General features: G+C 43.4%; 1 protein-coding gene across 1 annotated transcript; it reads right to left on the reverse strand.

The window, feature by feature from the left end:
- Positions 1-19,922: 19,922 nt before the first annotated feature.
- On the reverse strand, positions 19,923-21,578 carry LORICRIN (loricrin cornified envelope precursor protein). Its single transcript, XM_072766501.1, has 2 exons — positions 21,443-21,578; positions 19,923-21,228 (listed from the first exon to the last, which is right to left on the reverse strand). The coding sequence occupies exons 1-2, from the start codon at positions 21,517-21,519 to the stop codon at positions 20,154-20,156; spliced, it is 1,152 nt and encodes a 383-aa protein (XP_072622602.1). The 5' UTR covers positions 21,520-21,578; the 3' UTR covers positions 19,923-20,153.
- Positions 21,579-23,532: the final 1,954 nt, after the last annotated feature.

Below are 23,532 nucleotides of genomic sequence, written 5' to 3' on the forward strand. Positions count from 1 at the left end.
TCATAATATGTTTTTAAAATAGTTTGTATTTCCTTGATGTTGGTATGGATCTCTCCTTTCTCTTTCATGATTTTATTATTTTGAGTCCCTAATATCCTGGTTGACCCTTTCATCTTTTAGCTGATGGTCCTTAACCTCCACGTGTTTTAAATCTTTCCAAACTTCTTCTTGTGATTTAGTTCTAATTTCAAAGCATTAGGGTCTGAGAATATACAGGGGACGATCCCAACCTTTGGTATCGGTTCAGACCTGATTTGTGAAACAATATGTGGTCTATTCTGGAGAAAGTTCCATGTGCACTTGCGAAGAATGTGTATTCAGTTGCGTTTGGATGTAAATTTCTGTAAATATCTGTGAAATCCATCTGGTCCAGTGTATCATTTAAAGCTCTTGTTTCTTTGGAGATATTGTGCTTAGAAGACCTACTGAGTGTAGAAAAGCTATATTGAAGTCACCAAGTATAAGTGTATTATTATCGAAGTATGTCTTAACTTTGGTTATTAATTGAATGTGGCAGCTCCCACATTCGGGGCGCATATATTGATGATTGTTAAGTCCTCTTGTTGATAGATCCTTTAAGTATGATATAGTGTCCCTCTTCATCTCTCACTACAATAATGAGGATAAATTTTAGTTTATCTGATATAAGGATGGCTACCCCTGCTTTCTTTTGAGGACCATTTGAATGGTAAATGATTTTCCAACCATTTATTTTCAGGCTGTAGGAGTCTTTATGTTAAAATTAGTCTCTTGTAGACAACATATAGATGGGTCCTGCTTTTTTATCCATTCTGACACCCTGTGCCTTTTGATGGGGTCATTAAGCCCATTCATGTTCAGAGTTGAAACTATTGAAATATATGAGTTTAGTGCTATCATGATACTTATTCAGTCCCAGTTTTTGTGGATTGTTCCACTGAATTTCTTCTTAAAGAGGAATTTTAAGAGTCCCCCTTAAAATTTCTTGCAGAGCTGGTTTGGTGGTCACATATTTTTTCAGTTTCTGCCTATCTTGGAAGATCTTTATCTGTCCTTCTAGCGTGAATGAGAGCCTTGCTGGATAAAGTATTCTTGGCTGCAGGTTCTTCTCATTTAGAATCTTGAATATATCCTGTCAGCCCTTTCGGCCTACCAGGTCTCTGTGGAGAGGTCTGCTGTTAATCTAATATTTCTACCCATAAAAGTTAGAGATTTCTTATCTCTTGCTGCTTTAAGGATCTTCTTTATCTTTGTAATTTGCAAGCTTCAATATTAAATGTCCAGGTGTTGAACGGTTTTTATTGATTTTCGGGGTGGGGTATCTCTCTATTTCCTGGATCTCAATGCCTGTTTGCCTTCCCAAATTAGGAAATTTTTCAGCTATGATTTGTTCAAATACATATTCTGGACCTCTGTCCCTTTCGGCGCCCCCGGGAACCCCAATTAGATTTTTCTTCCTCAGACTGTCATTTATTTCCCTTAATCTATCCTCATGATCTTTTGATTGTCTCTTTTTTCCTCAGTTTCCCTCTTTGCCATCAACTTGTCTTCTATGTCACTCACTCGTTCTTCCATCTCATTAACCCTTGTCATTAGGACTTCTAGCTTGGATTGCATCTCATTTAATTGATTTTAAATTTCAGCCTGATTAGATCTAAATTCTGCAGTCATGAAGTCTCTTGAGTCCTTTATGCTTTTTTCTAGAGCCACCAGTAGCTTTATAATAGTGCTTCTGAATTGGCTTTCTGACATTGAATTGTAATCCAAATTTTGTAACTCTGTGGGAGAGATGACTGTTTGTGATTCTTTCTTTTGAGGTGAGTTTTTCCTTCTAGTCATTTTGCTCAGTGTAGAGTGGCCAAAAACAAGTTGTATTGGGAAAAGGAGAAAAAGAGAGAAGAGAAAGAAGAAAAGAAAAAGAAAAAAAGAAAAAAGAAAGAAAGAAAAAAAAAAAGAAGAAAAATAGAAGAAAAGAAAAAAGAAAAAAAAAAGGGGGGGAAGCAAACAGAAATCAAAAACAAAAAACAAGGGGGAGTATCCTCTGATTCTGTATGCTGTAAATCCCTCGACTTCCCCTGGAACTTTCCAGTGCTGCTTGTTCAATAATTTGTTTTTCCCCTGTTGGTCTAGCTGGTCTTCTGGGGGAGGGGCCTGCTGTGCTGATTTTCAGGTGTTAGCACTTGGGGGTGCTGCTCTGCCCCCTGCCTGGTGCAGGGCTCAGTGGGGGTTGTTTACCCCGTGAGGCCCCAGGAGGAACAACCCGAGTGGCGGCGGCCAGCTCTGGAGCCCTGGAGTCAGCTCCCGCAGTAACTATGGAGCTCTCTGTCTGCAGGGCCTGGAGGCTCCGGGGGCGGGGCCGCTGATCTGCTCAGCTCGGGGCAGGAGCATCGTTGCTGTTCTGGGCCCTCCTGGCCTCTGCCTGTCCCAGGGGGAGGCTGGATCCTGGTCTGTGTCCCCGGTGCCCTGTGCTCCGGAGCCTGTGCTGCTGGAATCATGCTCCCGGCCGGGCAGCCCCCTCCGCACAGAGCCTCTGCCAGAGCCCCTCCGTGCTGCTCCCCGGTCCAGCCATGCACGTGCTGCAGCTCTTTAGGGAGCTCCGCCGCGGGGTGTGGCGCTCTCGCCCCAGGGCGCAGGTGCTCTGTTAGTGTCCCAGGGAGCCTGAGGGCATCCCTGCCCTTCCTGGGTCCTGCTCTAACTCCCTGCGAGCTCCTTTCCATCCGGGAAGATTGGTGAAGCTCCTGCTTCTCCAGGATGGTGCTTTCCTGTCCTGGGGACACTCGCCCGAGCCTTAGCCCAGCTCCTCGCAGGGATCCTCCCCCTTGGATGCCTTTTGTTTCTTTATTTATTTTTTCCGTCTTCCTACCTTGATTGAAGTGTGAACTCTTCTCACTGTAGCGTTCCAGCTGTTCTCTCTTTAAATCTCAGGCCGAATTCGTAGGTTTTCAGGATGATTTGAAGGTTATCTAGGTAATTTGGTGGAGACAGGTGACTTGGGGACCCTACTCTTCCATCATCTTTCCCCACCTCCGCAAATATCATTCTCAATGGGGAAGCACTGGGAGCCTTTCCCCTAAGATCAGGAATAGGACAGGGATGTCCACTCTCACCACTGCTATTCAACATAGTACTAGAAGTCCTGGCCTCAGCAATCAGGCAACAACAACAACAACAACAAAAATAAATAAAAGACATTCAAATTGGCAAAGACGAAGTCAAACTTTCCCTCTTCGCAGATGAGATGATACTGTACGTAGAAATCCCAACAGACTCCACCCCAATATTGCTAGAACTCATTCAGCAATTTGGCAGTGTGGCAGGATACAAAATCAAGGCCCAGAAATCAGTGGCATTGCTATACACTAACAATGAGACTGAAGAAAGAGCAATTAAGGAGTCAATCCCATTTACAATTGCACCCAAAAGCATAAGATACCTAGGAATAAACCTAACCAAAGAGGTAAAGGATCTATGCCCTAAAAACTACAGAACACTGGGATCCCTGGGTGGTGCAGCGGTTTAGCACCTGCCTTTGGCCCAGGGCGCGATCCTGGAGACCCGGGATCGAATCCCACATCGGGCTCCCAGTGTATGGAGCCTGCTTCTCCCTCTCCCTGTGCCTCTGCTTCTCTCTCTCTCTCTCTCTCTCTCTCTCTCTCTGTGCCTGTCATAAATAAATAAAAAAAATTAAAACTACAGAACACTTCTGAAAGAAATGGAGGAAGACACAAAGAGATCAAAAATATTCCATGCTCATGGATTGGAAGAATTAATATTGTGAAAATGTCAATGTTACCCAGGACAATTTACATGTTTAATGCAATCCCTATCAAAATATCATGGACTTTCTTCAGAGAGTTGGAACAAATCATCTTACGATTTATTGAAATCCAAAAAGATCCCGAATAGCCAGGGGAATATTGAAAAAGAAAACCTTAGCCATGGACATCACAATGCAGGATTTCAGGTTGTACCACAAAGCTGTTATCAACACGACAGTGTGGTACTGGCACAAAAACAGACACATAGATCAATGGAACAGAATAGAGAACTCAGAAATGGGCCCTCAACTCTATGGTCAACTAATAATATTCGACAAAGCAGGAAAGACTATCCACTGGAAAAAAGACAGTCTCTTCAATAAATAGTGCTGGGAAAAATTGGACAGCGACGTGCAGAAAAATGAAACTAGACCATTCTCTTACCCCATACACAAAAATACACTCAAAATGAATGAATGATCTAAATGTGAGACAAGAATCCATCAGAATCTTAGAGAAGAACACAGGCAACACCCTCTTTGAACTTGGCTACAGCAACTTATTGCAAGATACATCTAGGAAGGCAAGGGAAACAAAAGCAAAAATTACCTATTGGGATTTGAAGAATGAAGATAAAATGCTTCTTCCCAGTAAAAGAAACAGTCAACAAAACTAAGACAACCTGCAGAATGGGAGAAGATATTTGCAAATGACGTATCAGATAAAGGGCTAGTCTCCAAGATTACAATCATTCTCTACTCATACAACCATTCTATTTCTCAATTTCGACATAGTATTCAATTAAGTACATGAGATATGCAACCCTTTATTATAAAATAGGCTTTGATGATTTTGCCCAATTGTAGACAAATGTAAGGAGCATAGGTAACATATGCCAGGCTAAGCCACGGTTGGTTTGCTTGATTAAGGTGTAGTAAATACATATCAACTTAAGACATTTTCAATATATAATGCATTTATTGAGACATAACCTTGTTACTGAACTTGGGTCCTTAGTCCCAACGATGGTAGAAACAAGGCTGGACCCAAAATTTAAAAGCACAGGCAAGGCTTTATTGGGGCTTATGTTAGAGCACAGGAGAGAAGCACAAAGGAAAGAATCTTCGGGCTGGCTCACTGGAGAAAGGTCAGAGAGAGTTTATTAAAGAAACTTAGGGGATCCCTGGGTGGCTTAGCAGTTTGGAGCCTGCCTTCAGCCCAGTGTGTGATCCTGGAGTCCTGGGATCAAGTCCCGCATCAGGCTCCCTGCATGGAGCCTGCTTCTCCCTCTGCCTCTCTCTGTGTCTCTCATGAATAAATAAATAAAATATTTATTTTAAAAAAAGAAACTTAGGTGGAAAAAGGGTGCCATCTAAGCATGTAGAGGAGAAGATTTATTAGCACCTGTGCACTTAAGGGTCATGCTTCCTCTTGAGTTGCATGTGAAATTATCACGTAAATCTCCACACCTGGGCATGACTCCTAGTATTATAATGAGGGGAGTGTCAATGGAAGTTCAGCACTGGAGTCCATCTTGGTGCAGGTTGATTTGTACCAGTATGAGCCTCCTTCTTAGCTGGGGCTTTGTTCTGCAAGAAAAGAGAGGGCCAGCAGTGAGTAGAGAGTTTTCTAGGTGCACAGGAGCTTATTCCCAAGGTCCTTGACTGTTTCAACCTAGCTATAAGTTGCAAAACATCTGCATATAGACATACAAAATATAAATGACAGATTAATTAATTTTTACCAGATGAACTCATGTAATAACTAAACTTCAGAAGCATTCCTTATCTCCTTCTCAATCATTAAATATAAAATGTATTATTATTCTGACTTATATTGTAGATTTATTTTGCTGATTTTTAAAAAAGATTTTATTTGTTTATTCATGTGAGACACACAGCGAGAGACAGAGACATAGGCACAGGGAGAAGCAGGCTCCCTGTGGGGAGCCCGATGCGGGACTCGATCCCAGGACCCCAGGATTAGGATCTGAGCCAAAGGCAGATGCTCAACCAGAGAGCCACCCAGGTGGCCCTAATTTTGCTTGTTTTTGAAGGTTATGTAAATATAACCCTGTAATATGTATCTTTTGTGTCCAACCTTTTTTGCTTAGTATTATGTTTGAGATATTCATTCATGTGTTTGACTTTGATGTGGGAAACAAAGACAATAGAAAAATTAAATTTCCTTACTACTTATAGCCCACTGACAGTCCTTAACAGGCAGAGTGACCTTCTTCTTGGAACTCAGCTACCTCAATGTTGATACTTTGCTAAGGGCAAAAGGCAATTTTAGCTTAACATTATCCTGGCCCCCACATGATACGGTAAGTCTTCTTTAACATATAAACTTTCCTTTGGAAATTTCCTTTATCGCTACCCCCGGAGATACATGTTAACAATCATCCTTCAAGTATATGGCCTACTGATATACATCTGAAGGGTCTCATGACTAGGGTTTTATTAGAGAGCAGTGAATGACCTTTTCCTAATAATAGCTATCCTCCTAAAGCTCCTGAAAAACTTACTTCCAAAATTCCTTGGAGACTTGCAGTATCCCTAACCTCCCAACTTGAAAGTATATAATCAGTCACTAGTCACAACCCCAGTGCAACTCTTTCTGTCCTGTCCTGTCCTGTTCCTGTGCTTTAATAAAACCACCTTTTTGCATCAAATATGTCTCAAGAATTCTTTCTTGGCCATTGGCTCCAAACTCCACCATTTTCTACATCACTTTGAGCAGTACCTTCCTATTTTTCATTGCCATTTCATTTACCAGTGCATAAATATATTATAGTTTGTATTTTCTACTGTCAGTAGAAACGGTTTTGTTTCTTTTTGTTGTAGCCTTAAGATGCTCAGTCAGTGATCTATAATTAGTTTTCTTTTTTAAAAAATATTTTATTTAAATTCAATTTGCCAACATAACATGCAGTGCTCATCCCATCAAGTGCCCTCCTTAGTGCCCATCACCTAGTTTATAATTAGTTTTCTATATACCAAATCTTAATATGCTGTGATTTCATTACACTTTTTTCTTTATTTGATGTTTATTTTTAAATTTTTATTTAAATTAATTAACATAATGTGTTATTGGTTTCAGAAATAGAGTTCAGAGATTCATCAGTCTTATATAATACCAAAAGCTCATTACATCACATGCCCTGCTTAATGTCCATCACCCAATTACCCCATCCCCTCCCCATCACCCATCCAGCAACCCTTAGTTTATTTCCTATGATTAAGAGTCTCTTATGGTTTGTCTCCTTCTCTGATTTCATTTTGTTTTATTTTGTCCTCCTTTCCCCTATAATCCACTGTTTTGTTTCTTATATTCCACATATGAGTGAGATCATATGATAACTGTCTTTCTCTGATTTATTTCACTTAGCATATAGTACCATCTAGTTCCAACCATGTCATTGTAAAGGGCAAGACTTTTTTTTTTTAATGACTGAGCAGTAGTCCATTGTATGCATATATTAAATCTTCCATTCATTTGTTGAGGATATCTCAGCTCTTTCCATAGTTAAGCTACTGTGGACATTACTGCTATAAACACTGTGGTATAGATGCCCCTTTCTTTTACTACACCTTTATCTTTGTTGTAAATACCCAGAAGTGCAATTGCTGAGTCATGGGGTAGCTCAATTTTAAATTTCTTTTTTATTTTTTCTCTTGGTAAACATGGTTTGGGCATTTTTTATTCATAATTTTTTAAATTTAAATTTAATTTGCCAAAATATAGTACAATACCCAGTGCTCATACCATCAAGTGCACCCTCAGAACCCATCACCCAGTTAGCACATCCCCCCACCCACCTTCCCTTCCACAACCCTTTGTTTTTTTTACAGTTAGGAGTGTCTCATGGTTCGCCTCCCTCTTTAATTTTTCCCACTCAGTTCCCCTCCTTTCCCTTAAAATCCCTTTCACTATTTCTTATATTCCCTGTATAAGTGAAACCATATGATGATTGTCCTTCTCTGATTGACAAAAACCCTCCAGTGCCATGTACATTGAAGCAAATGGAGGGTGTTCATCCTTTCTAATGGTGGAATACTATTCCATTGTATATATAGACTGTATCTTGTTTATTATTTATCTCTCGATAGACATCAAGGCTCCTTCCACAGTTTGGCTATATTGGACATTGCTGCTATAAACATTAAACATTAGGGTGCAGGTATCCTGGCATTTCAATACATCAGTAACTTTGAGGTAAGTACCCACTATTGCAATTGCAGGGTCATAGGGTAGATCTATTTTTAACTCTTTGAGGAAACTCCACACTGTTTTTCCGGAGTGGCTGTATCAGTTTGCATTCCCACCAACAGTGCAAGAGGACTCCCCTTTCTCCACATCCTCTCCAACATTTGCGGATTCCTCTCTTGTTAAATTTCATCATTCTCACTGGTGTGAGGTGGGATCTCATTGTGGTTTTGATTTGTATTTCCCTGATAGCAAGGGATGTGGAGCATTTTCTCATGTGCTTGTTGGCTAAGTGTATGTCTTCTTTGGTGAAATGTCTGTTCATGTCTTTTGCCCATTTCATGATTGATTGTTTCTTTGCTGTTGAGTTTAATACATATTCTTCTCAGTGCACATGGAACTTACTCCAGAATAGACCACATATTGTGTCACAAATCAGGTCTGAACCGATACCAAAAGATTGGGATCGTTCCCTGCATATTCTCAGACCCTAATGCTTTGAAATTAGAACTAAATCACAAGAAGAAGTTTGGAAAGATTTAAAACACGTGGAAGTTAAGGACCATCAGCTAAAAGATGAAAGGGTCAACCAGAAAATTAGGGACTCAAATTAATAAAATCATGAATGAGAAAGAAGAGATCACTACCAACACCAAGGAAATACAAACGATTTTAAAAACATATTATGAACAGCTATATGCCAATAAATTAGACAATCTAGAAGAAATGGACACATTTCTGGAAAGCCACAAACTACCAAAACCGGAACAGGAGGAAATAGAAAACCTGAACAGGCCAATAACCAGGGAGGAAATTGAAGCAGTCATCAAAAAACCTCCCAGGACACAAAAGTCCAGGGCCAGATGGCTTCCCTGGGGAATTCTATCAAACCTTTAAAGAAGAAATCATACCTATTCTACTAAAGCTGTTAGGAAAGATAGAAAGAGATGGAGTACTTCCAAACTCATTCTATGAGGCCAGCATCACCTTAATTTCAAAACCAGACAAAGACCCCACCAAGAACGAGAATTATAGACCAATATCCCTGATAAACATGGATGCAAAAATTCTCAACAAGATACTAGCCAATAGAATCCAAAAATACATAAAGAAGATTATTCACCATGACCAAGTAGGATTTATCCCTGAGATGCAAGGCTGTTTCAACACTCGTAAAACAATCAATGTGATTCATCGTATCAGCAAGAGAAAAAACAAGAACCATAGGATCCTCTCAATAGATGCAGAGAAAGCATTTGACAAAATACAGCATCCATTCCTGATCAAAACTCTTCAGAGTGTAGGGATAGAGGGAACATTCCTTACCATCTTAAAAGCCATCTACGAAAAGCCTACAGCAAATATCATTCTCAATGGGGAAGCACTGGGAGCCTTTCCCATAAGATCAGGAACAAGACAGGGATGTCCACTCTCACCACTGCTATTCAACATAGTACTGGAAGTCCTAGCCTCAGCAATCAGACAACAAAAAGACATTTGCATTCAAATTGGCAAAGAAGAAGTCAAACTCTCCCTCTTCGCTGATGACATGATACTGTACTTAGAAAACTGTACTTAGACTCTACCCCAAGGTTGCGAGAACTCATACAGCAATTCGGCAGTGTGACAGGATACAAAATCAATGCCCCGAAATCAGTGGCATTTCTATACACTAACAATGAGACTGAAGAAAGGGAAATTAAGGAGTCAATACCATTTACAACTGCACCCAAATCATAAGATACCTAGGAATAAACCTAACCAAAGAGGTAGAGGACCTATACCCCCAAAACTATAGAACACTTCTGAAAGAAATTGAGGAAGACACAAAAAGATGGAAAAATATTCCATGCTCATGGATTGGAAGAATTAATATTGTGAAAATGTCAATGTTACCCAGGACAATTTACACGTTTAATGCAATCCCTATCAAAATACCATGGACTTTCTTCAGAGAGTTGGAACAAATTATTTTAAGATTTGTGTGGAATCAGAAAAGACCCTGCATAGCTAGGGGAATTTTAAAAAAGAAAATCATAGCTGGGGGCATCACAATGCCAGATTTCAGGTTGTACTACAAAGCTGTGGTCACCAAGACAGTGTGGTATGGCACAAAAACAGACACATAGATCAATGGAACAGAATAGAGAACCCAGAAGTGGACCCTCAGCTTTATGGTCAACTAATTTTCGTCAAAGCAGGAAAGACTATCCACTGGAAAAGAGACAGTCTCTTCAATAAATGGTGCTGGGAAAATTGGACATCCACACGCAGAAGAATGAAACTAGACCACTCTCTGGCCCCATACACAAAGATAAACTCAAAATGGATGAAAGATCTCAATGTGAGACAAGATTCCATCAAAATCCTAGAGAGGAACACAGGCAACACCCTTTTTGAACTCGGCCACAGTAACGTCTTGCAAGATTTATCCATGAAGGCAAGAGAAACAAAGGCAAAAATGAATTATTGGGACTTCATCAAGATAAGAAGCTTTTGCAAAACAAAAGGTACCATCAACAAAACTAAAAGACAACCTACAGAATGGGAGAAGATATTTGCAAATGACATATCAGATAAAGGGCTAGTTTCCAAGATCTATAACGGACTTATTAAACTCAACAGCAAGGAAACAAAGAATCCAATCATGAAATGGGCAAAAGACATGAACAGAAATCTCACAGAGGAAGACAAAGACATGGCCAACATGCACATGAGAAAATGCTCCGCATCACTTGCCATCAGGGAAATACAAATCCAAACCACAATGAGATACCACCTCACACCAGTGAGACTGGGGAAAATTAACAAAGCAGGAAACCACAAATGTTGGAGAGGATGTGGAGAAAGGGGAACCCTCTTTCACTGTTGGTGGGAATATGAACTGGTGCAGCCACTCTGGAAAACTGTGTGGAGGTTCCTCAAAGAGGTAAAAATAGACCTGCCCTACGACCCAGCAATTGCACTGCTGGGGATTTACCCCAAAGATACAGATGCAATGAAACGCTGGGACACCTGCTCCCCAGTGTTTCTAGCAGCAATGTCCACAATCGCCAAACAGTGGAAGGGGCCTCGGTGTCCATCGAAAGATGAATGGAGAAAGAAGCTGTGGTCTATGTATACAATGGAATATTCCTCAGCCATTAGAAACGACAAATACCCACCATTTGCTTTGATGTGGATGGAACTGGAGGGTATTTTGCTGAGTGAAGTAAGTCAATCGGAGAAGGACAAACATTATCTGGTTTCATTCATTTGGGGAATATAAAAAATAGTGAAAGGGAATAAAGGGGAAAGGAGAAAAAATGAATGGGAAATATCAGAAAGGGAGACAGAACATGAAAGACTCCTAACTCTGGGAAAAGAACTAGGGATTGTGGAAGAGGAGGTGGGCGGGGGGTGGGGGTGACTGGGTGACCGGCACTGAGGTGGGCACTTGACGGGATGAGCACTGGGTGTTATTCTATATGTTGGCTAATTGAACACCGATAATAAATAAATTTATAAAAAAAAGAAAAAAAGATTGATATTTGCTGTGGGGGTTTCACAGATGGCTTTTAAGATGTTGGGGAATGTTCCCTCTATCCCTACACTCTGAAGAGTTTTGATCAGGAATGGATGCTGTATTTTGTCAAATGCTTTCTCTGCATCTATTGAGAGAATCCTATGGTTCTTGTTTTTTCTCTTGCTGATATGATGAATCACATTGATTGCTTTATGAGTGTTGAACCAGCCTTGCATCCCAGGGATAAATCCCACTTGGTCATGGTGAATAATCTTAATGTATTTTTGGATCCAATTGGCTAGTATCTTGTTGAGATTTTTTGCATCTGTGTTCATCAGGGATATTGGTCTATAATTCTTTTTGGTGGGGTCTTTGGTGTTGGAATTAAGGTGATGCTGGCCTCATAAAACGAGTTTGGAAGTATTCCGTCCCTTTCAATCTTTCCGAACAGCTTTAGTAGAATAGGTATTGTTTCTTCTTTAAAGGTTTGATAGAATTCCCCAGGGATGCCATCTGGCCCTGGCTTTTTGTGTCTTGAGAGGTTTTTGATGACTCCTTCAAAGTCCTCCCTGGTTTTTGGCATGTTCAGGTTTTCTATTTCTTCCTGTTGCAGTTTCGATGGGTTGTGGTTTTCCAGAAATACGTCCATTTCTTCCAGATTGCCTAATTTATAGGTGTATAGCTGCTCATAATAAGTTTTTTAAATCATTTGTATTTCCTTGGTATTGGTTGTGATCTCTCCTTTTTCATTCATTATTTTATTAATTTGAGTCTTTTCTCTTTTGTTTTTAATAAGGTTGGCAAGTGGTTTATCTATCATATTAATTCTTTCAAAGAACCAACCCCTGGTTTTGTTGATCTGTTCCACAGTTCTTCTGGTCTCTATTTCATTAAGTTCTGCTCAAATTGTTACTAAGTCTCTTTTTCTGCTTGGTGTAGGTTTTATTTGCTGTTCTTCCTCAGTTCCTTTAGGTGCAAGGTTCACTTGTGTATTTGCGTTTTTTCCAGTTTTTAGAGGGATGCTTGTATTGCGATGTATTTCCCTCACGGGACTGCTTTTGCTATATCTCAAAGATTTTGAATGGTTGCATCTTCATTCTCATTAGTTTCCATGAATCTTTTCAATTCTTATTTCCTGGTTGACACATTCATCTTTTAGCAGGATGGCTCTTTAACCTCCACGTTTGAGTTTCTTTCAAATTTCTTCTTGCGATTGAGTACTTGTTTCAAAGCCTTATGGTCTGAAAATATGCAGGGGACAATCCTAATCTTTTGGTATCAGTTGAGACCTGATTTGTGACAAGTATGTGGTCTATTCTGGAAAAAGTTCCATGTGCACTTGAGAAGAATGTGTATTCAGTTGTGTTCAGATGCAAAGTTTTGTATATATCTGTGAAATCCATCTGGTCCACTGTATCATTTAAAGCTCTTGCCTCTTTGGGGATGTTGTGCTTAGGAAATAGGTCATTTGCAGAAAGTGCCGCGTTGAAGTTTCCCAGTATTAGTGCATTCTTATCTAAGTATGTCTTTACATGGCTATTAATTGATTGATATACTTGGCAGCTCCCATATTCGGGGCATAAATATTGATGATTGTTAAGTCCTCTTGTTGAATAGTTCCTTTAAGTATGATATAGTGTCCCTACTCATCTCTCACTACAGTCTTCAGGGTTAACTTTAGTTTATCTGATATAAGCATGGCTACCCCTGCTTTTATGAGGATATTTGAATGGTAAATGGTTCTCCAAACATTTGTTTTCAGGCTGTAGGTGTCCTTATGTCTGAAATGAGTCTCTTGTAGACAGCAAATTGACAGGTCTTGCTTTTTTATCCAGTCTGAAACTCTGCACCTTTTGATTGGGTCATTAAGCTCATTCACGTTCAAAGTTACTATTGAAAGTTATGAATTTAGTGTCATCATGATACCTATTTAGTCCCTGTTTTTGTGGATTGTTTCCTTGGACTTACTCTTTCTTTTACAGAATCCCCCATAGTATTTCTTGCAGAGCTGGCTTAGTGGTCACATATTCTTTCAGTTTTTTGCCTATCTTGGAAGCTCTTTAATCTCCTTCTAGTGTGAATGAGAGCCTTGCTGGATAAAGTATTCTTGGCTGCAGATTCTTCTCATTTAGGACCCTGAATATATCCTGCCAGCCCTTTCTGGCCTGCCAGGTCTCTGTGGAGAGGTCTGCTGTTAATCTAATATTTCTACTCATAAAAGTTAGAGATTTCTTGTCTCTTGCTGCTTTAAGGATCTTCTCTTTATCTTTGGAATTTGCAAACTTCACTATTAAATGTCGAGGTGTTGAGCAGTTTTTATTGATTTTAGGGGGGATCTCTCTATTTCCTGGATCTGAATGCCTGTTTCCCTTCCCAGATTAGGAAAGTTTTCAGCTATGATTTGTTTAAATAAATATTTTGGACCTCTGTCCCTTTCGGAGCCCTTGGGAACTCCAATTAAACGTAGATTTTTCTTCCTGAGGCTGTCATTTATTTCCATTATCATCCTCATGATCTTTTAATTCTTTTTCTCTTTTTTCCTCAGCTTCCTTCCCTGCCATCAACTTGTCTTCTATGTCTCTCATTGCATCTTCTATGTAATTAACCCTTGTCGTTCGGACCTCCAGTTTGGATTCCATCTCATTTAATTGATTTTTAATTTCGGCCTGATTAGATCTAAATTCTGCAGTCATGAAATCTCTTGAATCCTTTATGCTTTTTTTCTAGAGCCTCCAGTAGCTTTATAATTGTACTTCTGAAGTGGCTTTCTGATATCGAATTGTAATCCAAATTCTGTAACTCTGTAAGAGAGAAGACTGCTTCTCATTTCTTTTTTGTGGTGAGTTCTTCTTTCTAGTCATTTTGGTCAGTCAGAGTGGCTATAAACAAGTTGTATTGGAAAAAGGAAGAACAAAAAAAAAAAAAAAGAAAAAACAGGGGAAAACAAAGAATGAAACAGGAAACTAACAAAGAACAAAAAACAAAAACAAAAGCAAAGAAGGAGGGTTAATCTGTGGTTCCATATATTGTAAATCCCTCGATTTCCCCTGGAGCTTTCCAGCACTGCTTGTTCAATAACTTGCTCCTCCCTGTCCTTCTACCTGGTCTTCCAGGGGAGGGACCTGCGGTGCTGATTCTCACGTGTGTACACCTGAGGGAGATACCCCGCCCCCTATCAGGTATACAGCTCAGTGGGAGCTGTTTATCCTGTGAGGCCTCTGCTCTTTGATGGCCCTGCTCTGTCCCAGGCACAGGGTGACACCAGGAGGAACAACAACAGTGGCAGCGGACAGCTCTCCAGCCCTGGAGTCAGCTACCGCAGAAACTACCGTAGCTCCCAGTCCACACTGGCCTGCATGCTTGCGGGGGTGGGGGGGCGCTGAGCTGCACAGCTTGGGGGCTCCCCCTGGCGGCAGGAGCATCCTCGCTGTCCTGGGCCCTCCCAGCCTCTGTCTGTCTCAGGGGGAGCGCACAATCCTGGGTTATGTTCCCAGCGTCCTGTGCTCTGGGTCCTGCACCGCTGGAATCATTCCCAGGCTGCGCAGCCCCCTCCTCTTGGTGTTGCCACCTGAGCTTCCCCCGAGGCCCCGGTGGCGCCCGCTCTAGCCCTTTACCGCGCTGGGCCCACGGGGTGTGGCGTGCTCTCCCCCAGGGCGCACTTCCTCTGTTAGTGACCCCGGGAACCTGGGGGCTCCACTGCCCCTCCTGGGATCCTGCCCGAGTCCCCTGCGAGCGCCTTTCCATCCAGGAAGATTTTTAAAGTTCCTGCTTCTCTTGGCCTGGGCTTTCCTGTCCTGGGGCTCTTGCCACCCCCCTTAGACCGGCTCCTCGCCCACTGGATTCTTTTTTATTTTTTCCCCGTCTTCCTACCTTGTTAGAAGCACAAACTCTTCTCTCTGTAGCATTCCAGCTGTTCTCTCTTTAAATCTCAGGCTGAATTTGTAGGTTTTCAGGATGATTTGTAAGTTATCTAGGTAAGTTGGTGGGGACAGGTGACTTGGGGACCCTACTCTTCTGCCATCTTGCCCCGCCCCCCTGATTATGATGTTTTCTGGTGTGGGTTTATTTTCTTTCTTTTGCTCTCTTTCTTTGCTTGTATATGTACAACTCTTATAAACATCTTTATTGTATTTTTTCCAGCTTTACGGAGATATAATTGATACATTATATTGTGTAAGTTTAAGGTGTACAACGTGTTGATTTGATACATTTAAAAATTCCAAAATGATTGCCCTCATAATATTACCTACCACCTCCATCTTGTCACATAGTTACCTATTCTTTTTTGTGATGAAAAGATTTAACATGTATTCTGTTAGCAACATTCAAGTATATGATACAGTGTTGCTAGCTATAATAACCTGCTTTATAGTAGATCATCAAACTTGTTAATCTTATAACTGGAAGTTGTGTCTTTTGATAAGTATCTCCTCATTTTTTTCCAACCCCCCAACTCCTGGTAACCATCAGGCTACTCTCTCACTCAGAGTTTGTCTTTTTTAGATTCTAGGTATAAGTGATATTATACAGTTATGTCTTTCTTTATCTGACTTACTTCTCTTATCATAATGCCCTCAAGGTCCATCCAGGTCGTTGCAAATGACAGGAATGCCTTCCTTCTCGTCGCTGAATAATATTCATATATATACATATATGTTCTTTATCCATTCATCTATTGATGGACACTTAGGTATTACAAGTAATGATGCAATGAACATGAATATGCATTTACTTCTGCAAGATCTTGATTTCAGTTCCTTTGGATATATACCCAGAAGTGATTGTTGGATCATATGATAGTCCTATTTATTATTTTTTGAGAAACCTCCATACTATTTTCCGTAGTGGCCGTACCAATTTGTATTCCCACCAAGAGTGCACTAGGGTTTTTTTCTTCCTCTACATCTTTGCCAGTACTGCCATTTCTTTATTTTTTTTTTTGAAAGATTTTATTTATTTATTCATGAGAGACAGAGAGAGAGGCAGAGACACAGGCAGAGGGAGAAGCAGGCTCCATGCAGGGAGCGTGATGTGGGACTCGATCCTGGGTCCCCAGGATCACTCCCTGGGCCAAAGGCAGCACCAAACCACTGAGCCACCCAGGCTGCCCTGCCCCATTTCTTATCTTCTCGATTATAGTAATTCTGACTGGTGTAAGGTGATAGCTCATTTTGGTGTTGGTTTGCAATTCCCTGATGATTTGTGATGTTGAGTGCCGTTTCATGTACCTGTTGCCCATCTGTGTGTCTAGACAATTGTATATTCTAGCTTCTCTGCCAATGTTTAAATTAAGTTTTTGCGTTTGGGACGCCTGGGTGGCTCAGTGGTTGAGTGTCTGCCTTTGACTCAGGGAGTGATCCTGGTCCAAGGATCAAGTCCCACATTGGGCTCCTTACGAGGGGCCTGCTTCTCCCTCTGCCTCTGTCTCTACCTCTCATTAATAAGTAAATAAAATCTTGAACAAAAAAAATTGTTGTGTTTTTTTCTGTTGAATTGTAAATATTTTTATAAATTTTACATATTAACCCCTTATCAGTTATACAACTTGCAAAAATTTTTTCCCATACTGTGGGCTGCCTTTTCATTTTGTTATCTTTTGCTGTGAGGAGCTCTTTAGTTTGAGTTAGTCCTATTTATTTATTTATTTATTTATTTATTTATTTATTTTTATCAAAGATTTTATTTATTTTATATCCTAGGACCCTGGGATCATGACCCAAGCCAAAGGCAGATGCTTAACTGAGTCACCCAGGTATCTATTTATTTTTGCTTTTGTTGCTTGTTTTTTGTTGTCACATCCAGCAAAACCAATGTCAAGGAACTTTATCCCTATGTTTTCTCCTAGAAGTTTTACAGTTTCAGGTTTTAAATTTTAGTCTTTAACTCACTTTTTTTTTAAAATTTTTATTTATTTATGATAGTCACACACAGAGAGAGAGGCAGAGACACAGGCAGAGGGAGAAGCAGGCTCCATGCACCGGGAGCCCGATGTGGGATTCGATCCCGGGTCTCCAGTATCACGCCCTGGGCCAAAGACAGGCGCTAAACCGCTGCGCCACCCAGGGATCCCTTTAATTCACTTTAAAATCTTTTTTTTTGCAGTGTTGTATTGGTGTAGTTTTCTTTGGGTTAATCCTGTTTGAGTTTGACTTATCTTCTTAAATCTGTAGATTTATGCCTTTCACAAATTTAAGTAATTTTGATCTATCATCTCTTCCAATATTTTTTAGTCACACATTCTCTTCTTCTTTTGGGACTCTGATTACATGAATCCTAGCTCTTTTGCAGTGCCACAGGTTCTTGAAGCTCTCTCTCTTTTCTTCTTTTCCAGCCTATTTTCTGTCACTGACATTGGATAATTTCTATTGATCTATTTTTGAGTTCACTGATTCTTTACTGTCATTTCTATTCTGTTGTTGAACCTATGCAGTGAATTTTATATTTTTCAATTCTAAAATTTAATTCTATAATTGTTTATTAAATTTTTAGTTCATAAATTTCCACTTCATTCTTTCTTTATATCTTGAATTTCTTTGCCAAGATTTTCTATTTTATCAAGTGTGTTTGTAATTTCTTGTTGAAGGTTTTTTAAAGTCTCTGTCAAAAATCCCAAAATATATTTCATTTCAGTGTAGTATTGTGTCTTTTTTCATTCAAGTTGAGATTTTCCTGGTTCTTAGTATGATGAGTAATTTTTGACTGTGTGCTAGACATTTGGTATATTGTGTTATGAGCCTCCAAATCTTATTGAAATCTTCTACTATAGCAGGTCTCTGCTAATACTGCACCAGTGAAGTGTGTGTGTGTAGGGGATATTATCTTCTCATCCCTAGGTCCAGGTAGAAGCCCAATCTTCCAATTCTTTTTTTTTTTTCCAAGATGGTTGGCTTAAGTAGGGTGGATACTGTTGAAAAAGATTTCTGCCTTGGTAGGTCACATCTTTATCTCTTTCTTGATCCTTTGGATAAAGAAAATAGTTTTTGGGGGATATTTTTTTTTTTGCCTGCACCTGTTGGCATTTCTTGGTTGTGAACTTTCCAGTGCCCAATCTAAGATAAATAGGAGGCATAAAGAAAACCCAGGGAACTTACCACAGTGTCAGTCCTCAAGTTCTGAGGACTGTAACTATTTTGCCTTCTCTCCACCTTTTAGACTTTCCAATTTTTTTTTTTTTAAATATATTATGCCCAGATACTTTAGTTATACTTAGCAGGAACAATAGAAAGAAATGAATCTACTGCATATGGTACAGAACTAAAAATCCTTTTATTAAAAAAACCCCAACCCCAACCCCAACAAACCCCAACAGTTATAGAAATAACTGTTTGGACTTGGGTTTGGACTTGGGTCTTTAAAGCTGCTGTTTTGATTGTGTAAATGGAAGAGTTGGGGAGGGATAATTTGTCTTTTTGTCTCCAGCAATGAATGAGTAGGTAGAGTACTTTGGTTTTTTGATGTAGCAGTTGTTTTGCTTTGAGTAAATAAAAAAGTTAACATTTACCTAGAGCTAGTAGAATTAGGATATGAAACGGGGCCTGGGAGAGTTCCTGACCAGGTTGATGTTCTACATCTCTTTTGTAAGCTGTGTAATTAATGGAGCAAGTGTAGTTTCTTCGTTGTTAATTGGTATGCTTCCTGTATTTCCCCATGACCTCTCTGGTACTGGTGTTTATTGTATACATTTATGGTGTATATTCCTAAATTGGGTGAATCTCCTTTAAAAGAGAAGGAAACAGCTCCTCTACATCCTCTTTTCATTACAGGTGCCTCCTAAACAGTCTTACACACTGTAGGGGGTCACCAATATCTGAAACAGTTATCCTCTCTCCTGTGAGTCTGGGTAGCATAAGCTGGTCCTCCTCACATGCAGCCACCCTGCTTTCGGACCTTGAAGAGTAGACGCTGCACTATGAAAGATAGCATTTCCCCAGGGCAGACCTGTCTTTATTTTTTATTTATTTATTTTTAATTTTTATTTATTTATGATAGTCATACACAGAGAGAGAGAGAGGCAGAGACACAGGCAGAGGGAGAAGCAGGCTCCATGCACCGGGAGCCCGACGTGGGATTCGATCCCGGGTCTCTAGGATCGCGCCCTCGGCCAAAGGCAGGCGCTAAACCGCTGCGCCACCCAGGGATCCCCAGACCTGTCTTTAAAAAGCACTGAGCTCAAGGCCAAGACCCACAGTGGCTATGCAACCCACCAGGAGCTGTTTATAGAAATCTCTTCCTAGGATTTTTGTGTTTGAGGATCATCTCACCATCATAAGCCATAAACCAAATCCTTGTTTATTGGTTGCCAGCCATTCCTCACTCCTCTGCTGACTCTCTTCTATCCACCCCCTCTTCTTCCCCCAGTAGAATAAATGTGTTTGTTGAATGAATGTACACGTGGATGAGTGAATGGAGCAGAGATGAATGAGATAGTATGAATGAACTTAGACGCTACAAAGGTGCCGGAAACGCAGAAATTCTCATGAATTGCAAATTTATTGACTGAGGATGTAGCGGGTTGGGAGGTAGTTGTACAGAAACCAAAGAGGGAAAAATGCAGAACAAGATGCAGCCCCAGAACTCAATGGCTCCAGTGTTGACACCTGAAGGATTTGGGGACCTCAGGGCAATATCATGAGAGCGCTAAGCCCACTGGCGCCCGCGGAGAACACCTCCAGCTCCCTCTTCTCCATGGCTTCCCGCGGGCCTTACTTGGCTGGCCAGGTAGGCGCCTGCTTCTGCTGGGTCTGGTGGCACACGGGGACGCCCTTGCCACCCCCGGAGGGACCGCTGCTCCCGCCGCTGGAGAAGCAGCCCCCGCCGCCCCCGGACCCGGACCCGGAGGAGCCGCCGCCGCAGCCCCCGCCGCCGCCGCCGCAACTGGAGAAGCAGCCCCCGCCGCCCCCGGACCCGGACCCGGAGGAGCCGCCGCCGCAGCTCTGCTGGGGCGCGCACGAGGTCTGGCTGGTCTGTTGCGACGAGAAGTAGCCGGAGCCGCCCCCGGAGGAGCCCCCGCCGCAGCCGGAGCCGCCCCCGGAGGAGCCCCCGCCGCAGCCGGAGCCGCCGCCCCCGGAGCCACCTCCGCCGTAGCTCTGGCACTGGACGTGCTGGCCGGAGCCGCCGCCGCCGCCGCCCCCGGAGTAGCAGCCGGAGCCGCCGCTGGAGGAGCCGCCGCCGCAGCCGGAGCCGCCGCCGCCGCCGGAGTAGCCTCCGCAGCCGGAGCCGCCCCCGGAGCCGCCTCCGTAGCTCTGGCACTGGACCTGCTGGCCGGAGCCGCCGCCGCCCCCGGAGCCGCCGCCGCAGCCCGAGTAGCAGCCGGAGCCGCCGCTGGAGGAGCCGCCGCCGCAGCCGGAGCCGCCCCCGCCCCCGGAGTAGCCTCCGCAGCCGGAGCCGCCGCCGCCGCCGCCGCCGCCCCCGGAGTACTTGGTGCTCCCGCCCGAACCTCCTCCGGAGCCGCCGCCGCCGCAGCCGGAGCCGCCGCCGCCGCCGCCCCCGGAACAGCCTCCGCCCCCGGAGTACTTGACGCTCCCGCCGGAACCTCCCCCGCAGCCTCCGGAGCAGCCTCCGCCCCCGGAGTAGCCTCCGCAGCCAGAACCGCCGCCGCCGCCGCCGCCGGAGTACTTGACGCTCCCGCCGGAGCCGCCGCAGCCGCCGGAGCCGCCGCCGCCGCCGCCGCCGCAGCCGCCGGAGCCGCCGCCGCCGGAGGTCTTCCCGAAGCCCATCGGGGGCATGGGGGTGGGCTGCTTTTTCTGGTGAGACATCTCGTTCACGCGGGAAGGAGCCCTGAAAGGAGAGCAGAGAGCAGCCCTGGACCAGCCTTGCGAGGATGCGCATCAGCCCAGCAGCCCTGGACCAGCCTTGCGAGGATGCCCATCAGCCGCGGAGCAGCACCCCCAGGCCGGCTCGGCCCGGCCCGGCTCGGCGCCCTGGTTCAGACGTGGCGGAGCGCTCCGGGGCGCTCCTAGGATTCGTGCTTGCAGAGCAGAGTTGCGCTCACCTCAGAACGTCTTTACTAAGCTTTAAAAAGACCAGGTAGTGTTGCCCATTTCTTTCTCCTGGCTCTGCCTCGGACATGTGCTAGGTGATTTGGGGGCAAATAACCCTCACTCCCTCCTCCGTACGCAATTCTTGTAGAATGAGAGGGTTAGGGCACGTTATCTCTCAGGTCTCGAATCCTCACAAGAATTCTCCCAATGCAAATAGAAGTTAGCACAAACCTCCACCTACAGGGGGCTGTGTGTGTGTTACCCACCCCTGGCACAACAGAGGGAGCTTTGTCTGAAGGTCAGAAAGCTGTTGCTCCCCACTCCCCGTTCTCTGCAAAAGCTCTTAGGTCAGGGGCTCCTGGGTGGCTCAGTCACTTAATCTTCAGACTCTTGATTTCAGCTCAGTTCATGATCTTGGGGTCATTAGATTAAGCCCAGCAGTAGGCTCCTCATTCAGCAGGGAGTCTTTAAGATTCTCTCTTTATCTCTCTCTCTCTCCCCCTCCCCCCTGCCCCCCTCTCCTCCTCTAAAATAAGTAAATCTTTAAGGAAAAAAAAAAAAAAAAAGAAGCTCACTGAGCCTAGCCATGATACCTGAACTAATTACCAGAAAAGGCTTCTCCCTGGTCCTGTCTGGACACAGAGGAAAGGACCCAGTGGTCCTTTGGACCAACATTTTTGACCCAAAGAGGTAGGCTTTGCTTACACCCAGGCTTGGTTGAGGGACCATTGCTAGTAGGAAGTTGTGTCCCAGCATCTCACACCATTTCTCTCCCAGCACCGGGTTCCTGTGCTTCCCCAAATCTCCCCCATTGGCAGCATTCTCTGAATTACTCTCCCTATTCTCCCTTACTCCCTGGAAGTAAGATAGCCTCTCCTCCTGACACGTGGCACAGGGTTCATCCTGCCCACTCACAGGAGCAGTCTGCAGAATGTCCCTCTGTGCCCATCACTGGCCTGCTCCTACTGGGATGCCAGAGAGACAGGAGATACTCTTGCCTTTGTGGAGTTCCCATTCTGGCCAGAAGATTAGAGACACCATCTGCACAGCAGCAGCTCACCACTACCACCCACCCCCCAACTTCCAACCTGAATTCCCTCTAAACATGAATGCACTTGGAAAGGCAGAGGTCTTGTAGCTTCCAAAGAGGAGAGAGGCCTTGCCGGTCTGTCTCTTGGTCTACCTAGCTGCAGCAGGGCTGGAGAAGACTAGCTGGGAAGACAAGAGCCAGAACTCACACTTACCTGAAGCACGAGGGGCTGAGTGTGGAGAGGAGATGCTGGCTTCTGTGAGCAGCACTGGAGCTCCCAAGGTTTTATACACTGAGCCCTGACTCATCTATTGATCTGAGCCCGCCTTCATGTTTAGACTCAGTTATGTGACCTATGGCTGTCACCCCACCTGTCTGTTGATTACAGGCACAGGGTGGCCCATTCATGAAGATTTTGGCATACTCAAAATGAGCAGCCTAGTGTGTAACTGGCCCCTTCTCTGATGCAACTATATGGCAGCAGGGATGGCTAGCCAGAGTGGATGGTAGACATTGTTTCCAAAACCTCTGGCAAAGACCTAGGTCTGTGACTCTTGAGGTGGCCCCAAAGAGTCACACTGGAGATCTCAGTCATTAGTGTGAAGAGTAGGACCTCCTATTTGGCTTCTAATCCCATTGCTTGGAACCCTCAACTTTATAGAGAGCCTGTTCCTTTTTTTGCCAACAGTTTCTCCCCCCAGTGTTTCATGTGTGATTCACTGAGGTGTTCCTGTCTTGAAACTGGCATAAGAGCGGGCACAAGCCTCCAGTACTCACTTCTGGCATGGCCAGGGCTACAAATAATAGGACGTGGGTGTCTACTTTGATTTACTCCTGGATATTTATTCTTCTGAAAAAAGTGCAGATGAACAAGCTCAAGAGCTTGACCATGTGGTCCTTCCCACCATGGCCCTTTGGCCCTGGCATCCTGTGGTCTTGTGTGGTGACAGTGACCTCAGCCTATGAGGCAGCTGTGGAATGGAAGGGATTTGAAGTTAGGTGACTAGATTCGGGTGCTCCCCATGCTACTTGCCAGCTGTGTCACCTTGGACAAAGTCACAGCACAGGAGG

The sequence above is a fragment of the Vulpes vulpes genome, chromosome 8, assembly GCF_048418805.1.
Source record: "Vulpes vulpes isolate BD-2025 chromosome 8, VulVul3, whole genome shotgun sequence".
Lineage (NCBI taxonomy): Eukaryota > Metazoa > Chordata > Mammalia > Carnivora > Canidae > Vulpes > Vulpes vulpes.